General features: G+C 54.2%; 1 protein-coding gene across 9 annotated transcripts in view; it reads right to left on the reverse strand.

The window, feature by feature from the left end:
* ATP13A2 (ATPase cation transporting 13A2) overlaps positions 1 to 6,405 on the reverse strand; it is a 25,627-nt gene extending 19,222 nt beyond the window's left edge. For 6 of the 9 annotated variants that reach the window (XM_032300565.1, XM_032300568.1, XM_032300564.1 and 3 more), the window contains exon 1: positions 6,176 to 6,380. In XM_032300565.1, the coding sequence (XP_032156456.1) occupies positions 6,176 to 6,185 (10 nt within the window). In that variant the 5' untranslated portion in view covers positions 6,186 to 6,380. Of the gene's footprint in view, positions 1 to 6,175 lie in introns of all 9 variants that reach the window. The other 3 variants (XM_032300563.1, XM_032300561.1, XM_032300560.1) reach the window with 2 other exon arrangements.
* Between the last annotated feature and the right edge of the window lie 2,991 nt (positions 6,406 to 9,396).

The raw sequence follows: 9,396 nt of genomic DNA on the forward strand, positions 1-9,396 counted from the left end.
CTCCAGCCTGGGTAACATGAGTGAAACTCCGTCTCAAAAAAAAAAAAAAAAAGGAAAAGAAAAAGCACCTGGTCTGATGGAGCCCGAAGCTCATGTCTTCCTGGGTCCCTTATGTGGCTCTTCTGTCTTCTGTTGGTTCTTACACATAGTGTCTTCTTTCTTTTTTTTTTTTGAGACAGAGTGTCACTCTGTCGCCCGGGCTGGAGTGTAGTCAAGTGATCTTGGCTTACTGCAACCCCCACCTCCTGGGTTCAAGCAATTCTCCTGCCTCAGACTCCCAAGTAACTGGGATTACAGGAAGGCACCACCATGCCCAGCTAATTTTTGTTTATTCGATCCCAGTGCCCAGCCCAGGCCTGGCACTGAAGAGATGCAAAGTAGAGTCTGGACTGATAAACGATCAGCCCTGCAGGGCTATCTTTACAGACGGGTAAACTGAGGCTTGGGGAATGGTATCACGTAGCTCTATTGCAGATACTCTCTCTCTCTTTTTTTTTTTGAGACAGAGTCTTGGCTCTGTCACCCAGGTTGAAGTGCAATGGCATGATCTCAGCTCACTGCAACCTTCGCCTCCTGGGTTCAACCGATTCTTCTGCCTCAGCCTCCCAAGTGCTGGGACTACAGGTGTGTGCCACCATGCCCAGCTAATTTTTGTATTTTTAGTAGAGAGAGAGTTTCACCATGTTGGTCAGGCTGGTCTCAAAGTCCTGACCTCCAGTGATCCGCCCGCCTTGGCCTCCCAAAGTACTGGTATTACAGGTGTGAGCCACCACACCCAGTCTAATTTTGTATTCAGTCTCCCCGTTTTATAAATGAGGGGACTAAGGCTCAGAGACACAGAAGCCCCAGCAGTAAGTGGTGGAGCCAGGAAGCTGGAGCCCAGCACCTGTGCTTTTGGGCCCATGTGGGCACTTCTGGAGAAGAGGGCACATGTCCTGTACCTCCTAAGACCTCTCTGAACCAGAAAATTTGAAAATCAAATTAACCAAAACTGAACCTATGGCCAATCTCTCTTCCCATCCACTTAATAGATTCAGGAAACACATGATGGCGCAGCCAGCTCTAGGAAGAGCCTGGTCTCTGCGGAGCATGCACACACTCTAAGTCATATAATTGCAGTTATTGTTGAGACAGGGTTTCACCCTCCCATATCTACCTCTTGAGTAGCTGAGACTACAGGTGCACAACACTATGCTCTAATTTTTGTTATTTTTTGTAGAGACGGGGTTTCACTATGTTGCCCAGGCTGGTCTAGAACTCATAGGCTCAAGCGATCCACCCACCTCAGCCTCCCCACATGCTGGGACTACAGGTGTGAGCCACCACAGCCGGCCAGTAAGACAATCTTTATTTCTATCTTGTGTCTCTCCTAATTATGGGACAGATGTGCTCCATCTTAAAGATCCTACATTAAAACACACTCTCGCGCATACCAGCACAGAAGCCTGCAACTCCCAACTACTGGGGTCTCTGGGCAGGCCCAACAGAAGATGTAGATTCTCGAGGCTGCTCGGGAGGCCAAAGGCCAGGCTCAGAGACCTCCCAAGCCCTGCCTGCCTGCCTGGGTCCCTGGGGTGCTGGATCTGGTTGGCTGGTTTCACTTTCACTTTCTGGTCCCAGCCCAGTCCCCGAGTGACCCTTGTTGGGGCAAGAATGCCATTTCCTTCCCTTGATGACAACCTGCAGAAGAGTAACCACTGAGGGCCCCTCTGCTCTCTGGCTGGGAGAGGGGAACCCACTCTGGCTCCTGGCCCAGGGTGGAGGGCAGAGGAGCGGGCATTCAGGATGACTCATACTGTCTACCTGGGCTTTTAGGTCCTTGGCCACTGACAAGCCACAGCCCTTTTTTGTGGTTTCTTTTCAGAACGTCAGCAGTCCCAGCCGGCACTGTAGTTCCAGCTGAGGTTCACCCACCCTGGAGACTGGCTCCCTGAAGTGGGACAGGGTGGGAGTTTCTTATCTTTTAAGGCTCATCTCCGGACATTTCTGGGGTATAAGGGAAAGAACACCCCAGGGCTAGAAGGCGCCAGACGCTGTTCCAAGCACTTTACAGTCATTCGTTTATTCCTCACCACACCCCAATGACGTGGGCACTACTTTTATCCCTATTTTACAGATTGGGAAACTGAGGCCCAGGGAGGTGAAGCAAGTTGCCCAAAGGCCACACATCATCATCATCATTTTCTTCTTCTTCTTTATCATGAATGTGTTCTTGGTTCTCTTCCAAGCAAGCTGTGTTTTGTAGAGCAAGTGCCTTTGCCTCTCTGGGCTTCCATTTCTCATCTCTAGGATGATAATCCCAAGGCATCTGACACACAGGGAGGCAGGAGCCAGCTCAGCCCAGGCATTTGAAGTTCCTGGGGTGCTAGACCAGACAGGTGAGTAGCTGCCAGCTCCTGGGCCGGGGGTGTGTGGCTTCTGCCCACCCATTTCCCAGGCTCCCTTCTCCTTTCCCATCACCCTGTCTGAAGCCCTGGCTGCCCCACTGCTCCCCAGGTCCATTCAACAGTTCTCCTTGTGCCTTAAAAGCCTCAGGCCAGCAGCCCAGTGGGCTCAGGGATGCGAAAGGAGCCGGCACCCTGCTGGGCTTGCCCTGAGCCATCACTGCGGTGCTGATCTGATTTCCTCCCGCACCAAGCACACAAGATGGGCTCCCTTACCCATCTGACATCTCGTCTGACAAACAAGAGCACCGAGCATCGGGGGCAGTTGTCTCAAAAGACACCTGACTTGTCTCAAAGCTGGAACAGGGCTGGCCTTCCTCCCAGGTCCTCTCTGCCCCGAACACCTACTTCCTGACACTCCATTAGCATCAGGCTCACAGGAGTGTCACAACCCTTCCTGCCGACAGTGCCTGCCACGTGCTGGGGGGTCAGGAAACACTGACTGATTGACTGAATGAATGAATGAATTCCCATCTCATGGACACAACAGAGCTTGAAGGCAAAGGTGCTAGGAGTGGGGTGTAGGGGCTCCGGCCTCTTCGTTTTTTTTTTTTTTTTTAAAGAGTTAGGGTCTTGGCCAGGCACAGTGGCTCAGGCCTATAATCCCACCACTTTGGGAGGCCAAGACAGATGGATCACCTGAATTCAGGAGTTCAAGACAAGCTTGGGCAACATGGTAAAACCCCATCTCTACTCAAAATACGAAAATTAGCTGGGCACAGTGGCACGTGCCTGTAATCCCAGCTACTCGGGAGGCTGAGGCAGGAGAATCACTTGAGCCTGGGAGATGGAGATTGCAGTGAGATGAGATGGTGCCACCACACTCTAGCTGGGCGACAGAAGAGTGTCTCAAAAAAAAAAAAAAAAAAAAAAAAAAAAAAGAGGCAGGGTCTCACTCTGTCACCCAGGCTGGAGCACAGTCACACAATCCCAGCTCACTGCAGCCTTGACTTCCTGGACTAAAGGAGGTCCTGCTGCAGCCTTCTGCATAGCTGGCACTACAGGCAGGTACCATTGAACCTGGCTAATTTTTTTTTAGTTAGGGACAGGGTCTCATTTTGTTTCCCAGGCTGATCCTGAACTCCCACCTCAGCCTCCCAAAGTGCTGGGATTACAGCACTTTGGACCTCAAGCCTTTTTATGAAGAAAAGATTCTTCATAAAGGGGGGGGGGGCCCAGGATGTAAACAGCGGTCACCCCTGGGAAGTTCTTTCTTGTGTCTATCATATGACTGTCACTTCACAATGACACTCAGTCAACTTTGGCAAGGAGGAGGAGGGGAGGAGGACTTGAAGTCACAGCTGTGGGAACCTCCAGAGCCCCTCCCTGCAAGGGTCAAGCCCGGGCACTCTCTCCTGCAGAACACCTGTTTATCCCTATCCACAGCCCAGTCTCCCCAGGGCTGCTGCAGGAGGGGATGTGAGTTCTCACCAGCTCAGACTAGCCCAGAACAGGCACCCACAGGCTGTGTGGGGCGAGAGCCCCACGATGGGTGCCATTACTCTTCTTTTTTTTTTTTTGAGACAGAATCTTCTTCTGTCTCCCAGGCTGGAGTGCAGTGACAAGATCTCAGCTCACTGCACCCTCCGCCTCCCAGGTTTAAGCAATTCTCCTGCCTCAGCTTCCTGAAGTAGCTGGGACTACAGGCACACACCACCACACTCGGCTAATTTTTGTATTTTTAGTACAGACAGGGTTTCTCTATGTTGGCCAGGCTGGTCTCGAACTCCTGATGTCAAGTAATCCACCCACCTCGGCCTCCCAAAGTGCTGGGATTATAAACTCGAGCGACCACACCCAGTCTGTCATTGCTCTTCGGGTTAACAGCAGCTCCCATGGAGTGCTTACCATGCACTGTGGAAGCCCCTCAGTGTGCTAACTCAAAGAATCTTCACACAGAACCCTCTGAGGTAGTGGCTATTTTTTTTTTTTTTTTGAGACGGACGGAGTCTTGCTCTGTCGCCCAGGCTGGAGTGCAGTGGCGTAATCTAGACTCACTGCAACCTCCGCCCTGCTTCAAGCAATTCTCCTGCCTCAGCCTCTTGAGTAGCTAGGATTACAGGCACACACCACCACGCCCGGCTAATTTTTGTATTTTTAGTACAGACAGGGTTTCTCTATGTTGGCCAGGCTGGTCTCAAACTCCTGACATCAAGTAATCCACCCGCCTCAGACTCCCAGAGTGCTGGGATTACAGGCGTGAGCCACCGAGCCCACCGGTAGTGACTATTACTATCATCCCCATTGTCAGCTTGTGAATTCCTTGTCCAAGGTCATAGAGCTTGAAAGGGTTTGAGAATCTGGAAATGAGTGCATCTGAATGAGCACATTCTTCTTAGTTCCTCCCTACAGCCATTCCATGAAAAGTACAGATTAGGATTCCCATTTAAAATGAGGCCCCCCGGGCGAGGGCGCGGTGGCTCAAGCCTGTAGTCCCAGCACTTTGGGAGGCTGAGGCGGGTGAAGCCATTGCACTCCAGCCTGGGTAACAAGAGCGAAACTCCGTCTCAAAACAAACAAACAAACAAAAAAACAAAAAAAAAAACGAGGACTGGACTTAAACCTGGTCTGAGGTCACAGCCCGGGGGCAATGTCACCAGCACAGTGTGGAGCAGAGGGGCTAGAGCCAAAGCCATTGGGACCTCTCATTTCCTGCGGAAGCCTTGGCTTCCTGCTGGTGACCTGGCAGTCACTCAGGGCAGCTGCCTCCTTCTTAGCTATGGTTCCTCCGTGGCAGGGAGCTCCTGTCTTCTGCCAGGATGGGGTGGGAGTGTGTGTGAACCGTCTTCCCATCTTTGGAGGTGGATTCTAGGGGCCGTCTTTCCTCATTCTTTCCCCTTCCTCACTGGGGGTGCACTCTAGGCTGTGGGGCTGGGGGATGAGTGACAGACACTGAGATGAGACCTTTCTGGATGGAGAAGGGCTACTGGACCCATTCCCAGCAGGTGAGATTTAATTTATTTATTTTGAGATGGAGTTTTGCTCTTGTTGCCCAGGCTGGAGTGAAATGGTTCGATCTCAGCTCACCACAACTCCATGTCGGTCAGGCTGGTCTCAAAAACTCCCGACCTCAGGTGATCTGCCTGCCTTGGCCTCCCAAAGTGCTGGGATTTGCCTGGTTGCAGGTGAGATTTAACTTAGACCCTGGAGGAGTGAGCGTAGGGCATCTGGCCTGGGATGGGTGCATGGAGGGTGTGGCCCTTGGCCCTGGGTGTGATGGGTCTTCTCTGGGGGCCTGAGACAGGGGGTCAGGAGCGGCGCTGTGCCCCAGGACATCTACCCAGGAAATGAGGTCCCGGCTTCCCCAAGCCCATTCATTCATTCAGCGCAGAGGGGTAACTGCCCAGAGGCCCGAGGATGCAGCCGCCTCCCCCACCTGGACAATCGTCACTCGGGATGGGATTCGATTAAGTGGGCGTGGGGTGGCCTCCCCGCCCCCGCACAGCCCCAGGACCCTCTAGCACAAGTGCCAGGCTCCCAATGCTGCGGTTGCGGGGTGCAGGGGAGGGAAGGGACCGGCCGTGCGCGGCGGCGCCATCCCCCCCCACCTCCCCTCTGGCGTCTCTGGCAAGATACCCGGGCCGAGTCCCAGTCAAGGGGAGGGGATGGGCCCAGGATCCGCTCTCTGGGCTCGCGACTCCGCGGTGGGGGGCGTTGCCCCGCAGGGGCGACGACGACTGGCGGTTCGGGGACCGCGGCAGGCTCGGGGCCGACCCGGGCTGCGAACTCACCTGCGCTCATGCCGGCTCCTCGCGCTCATCGCCGGCCCCGGCGCTGCGGCCCTTGGCCTGGGCCCCGGCGTGCGCAAGGCCCTGGGCGGGGGCGCGGTCCGGACGGCCCGGGGCTGGGGGCTCGGGGCTGGCGCGGGACGGGCGGGCGGGGCACCTGGCTGCCTGGCTCTGCGCGGCTCCGACACTGCCGCAGTCCCTCCGTGCGCGCCGCAAGCCCCGCCCGGCCCTCTGCGGCCCGCGCCGCGCCCGCGCCGGGGATGCTGGGACTTGTAGTCCCCTCCCGCTCCTCCGCATACGCCGGGGGCGGGGCGCCCGGAGACGAGGGATAGCCCCGGACGCACCGACACAAGTCACACGGAGTCAGCCCCCTTGCACGTCCCAGGGGTTAGGGACTGTGCATGCTGGTCCAGCTCTCCATCTCTTCCGGGTTGTGCGACGGTGAGCAAGTCACTGACCCTCTCTGGCCCTCTTTTCCCAACCTGTAGCATAGCAATGCCTGCTTCACCCAGAACTGCTGCAAGGATCACACAAGAAAATGCGTGTCAAGCATTTGAGACAGTGCCTGGCGCTGCTTGATGAATGCAAAGAAGGAAGATACACCTGCCCAGAGATTCACAGGGTCAGATGTGCCCCCCACCCCGGAGACCCAGGAGAGTTTCCCATGATGCACTGGAGGCCTTGAAATGCCAGAGAAAGAGGAGCCTCACAGTGTCACCTGAAGACAAACCTGCACAGGGCGAATTCATGGAGACCCCTGAGAGGCACCAGAGAAGTCATACCTGCGTGCAGCATCTATCCTGCTACCCCACAGTGACCACCACAGGCCTTCGGTCCCTGTCTCCAGGATCTCTGGGCAGAGAAGCTCCAAAGGGGAGAGTGGATCTGTGAGACCCAGGGCAAACAAGGGAAGGTTCACGTTAGGGCCAAGGACAGACTTGGGCAGGACCATCGGTCATTTGTCCAATATGAATTTATGGAGTGCCAGCACTCCTCTAGGAGCCAGGGACATGAGCGTGAACAAAACAGAGACGCCCCTGTCTCTGTGGAGCCTGCTGTCTACTGGGAAGTAGCCCCAGTCAAGCAAAGGAAAACTCCAGCCATACCCTATTGTTGAAGGGGCTGGAAGGAGACACAGCTGTGATGGTGGTGAGGGTAAGGGCAGGGAATAGACCCCAGAAGTGAAAGCAGCACCTGATTCATAGCAAGATCCCAGTGAACATATGGTACAGGAACATGCGTTGGCAGGACTTGCTGGTGGATGGGCTGTGGGGGTGCAGGAATGTGTGGAATTCAAGATGCTCCCCAGGGTTTTGGCCTGAGCAGCTGGGGACCAGCGGAGCCATTTTCTCAGCTGGGGCAGGCTGCCTGCACCAGCTGGTTGGGGGCCATTCCCATGGACCACCTGGGGCATGGGACGGGCTTCCTTGGGTCAGGTGACAAGAGTTGTTTCATCTTTGAGCGACATTTCCAGGGGAGGCCGGCTACTTAACTTGTCAGAGCCCCCATGACCTCCCCCAGGTTTAGACCAATTCCTGGCAGGAACCCAGTCCCCAGGGCAGCAGGAAGGCTGGGTTTGGAAATGGCTGGCTCAGGTGGCCTTGGCAAGAAGTAATATGGTGCCGTGGCAAGGGGCTGGGCTCTGGCATCAGAAAGACATGGATGCATGCATGAGTTACTTTCTGGCTGTGTGAGCTTTAAAAAGTTATTTTCCCTCTGTAAGACTCTCCCTCCCCTCATGTACAAAATGGAAGCCGTGGAGAGGATGAAATGAGATGGCAGGAACTTGGTAGAAGCCAGTTGCTTTCTTTAGATCCTGGAACTGGATTAGAGGCTTCATAAAAGCAGAGGGGGCCGGGCATGGTGGCTCATGCCTGTAACCCCAGCACTTTGGGAGGCTGAGGCGGGTGGATCACCTGAGGTCAGGAGTTCAAGACCAACCTGGCCAATGTGGTGAAACCCCATCTCTACTAAAAATACAAAAATTAGCCACTTCTGGTGATGTGTGCCTGTAATAGCAGCTACTCGGAAGGCCGAGGCAGGAGAATCGCTTGAACCCTGGAGGCAGAGGTTGCAGTGAGCCGAGATCGTGCCACTGCACTCCAGCCTGGGCAACAGAGTGAGACTCCCTCTGTCAAAATAACAATAACAATTAAAGATAAATAAATAAAATTAAATAAAAGCAGAGGGCTTGGGGACTGCATGGGGGGCTGCCTGGCACGGGTGCCCCCTTCATTCTTTTTATTGCTAAGTCTGCCTGGCCTTAAAGGGGCTCTAGTCCCTGAGCCAGCTGGGAAGGAGCCGCATCTGCAGCTCGTGTCTTCTCCTTAATGAGGCAGGAGGCCAGAGGAAGCTTCCTTCCAAACCACAGAGGATGTGGGAGGCCCTGCCATCTGCTCAGGGTTACCTTTGAGGAAATGGCTCCTGCTGTGTGGTCATCTAGGCGGTCTGAGAGCCAGACTCTCCCCCTGGATAACCGTGTCTGAAGTTTCCAGTCCCACGTGGGCTAGAACCGATTGAACGGCTTTCCTTCAAGGCTGTGGCTGTCTTGGGAGCCCATGCAGAGGGCACAATAGGCCTGGTCCCAGTGGCAAAAAGCTTGAGAAATCAGTAATTTGGGCCAGTTTATTCCAGAGCATTGCCTTACTTTTCAATTTCTCTAGTTTCACTAGATTTTTGCAACAAAAGAGGATTTTTCACCTAGTAACAAACCCTGTTGGTAGGATTACAACTGTCTAGACACGAAGTAAAGTGGGGATTCAACATATTTTTTTTTTTGAGACGGGGTCTCTCTGCTGCGCAGGTTGGAGCTCAGTGGCATGATCTTAGCTCACTGCAGCCTCAACCTCCTGGGCTCAAGTGATCCTTCCACCTCAGCCTTCTGAATAGCTGGGACTACAGGTGAGCACTACAGATCCCGGCACTGGATTAGAGGCTTCATAAAACCAGAGCGGGCTGGGCGTGGTGGTTCATGCCTGTAATCCCAGCACTTTGGGATTACACCATGCCAAGCTGATTTTTTTTTTTTTTTTTGAGACGGAGTTTCGCTCTCATTACCCAGGCTGGAGTGCAATAGCGCGATCTCGGCTCACCGCAGCCTCCGCCTCCTGGGTTCAGGCAATTCTCCTGCCTCAGCCTCCTGAGTAGCTGGGATTATAGCCACCATGCCCAGCTAATGTTTTGTATTTTTAGTAGAGACGGGGTTTCACCATGTTGACCAGGAT

The sequence above is a fragment of the Sapajus apella genome, unplaced genomic scaffold (assembly GCF_009761245.1).
Source record: "Sapajus apella isolate SASKATOON/1434 unplaced genomic scaffold, GSC_monkey_1.0 scaffold43, whole genome shotgun sequence".
Taxonomy (NCBI): Eukaryota; Metazoa; Chordata; class Mammalia; order Primates; family Cebidae; genus Sapajus; species Sapajus apella.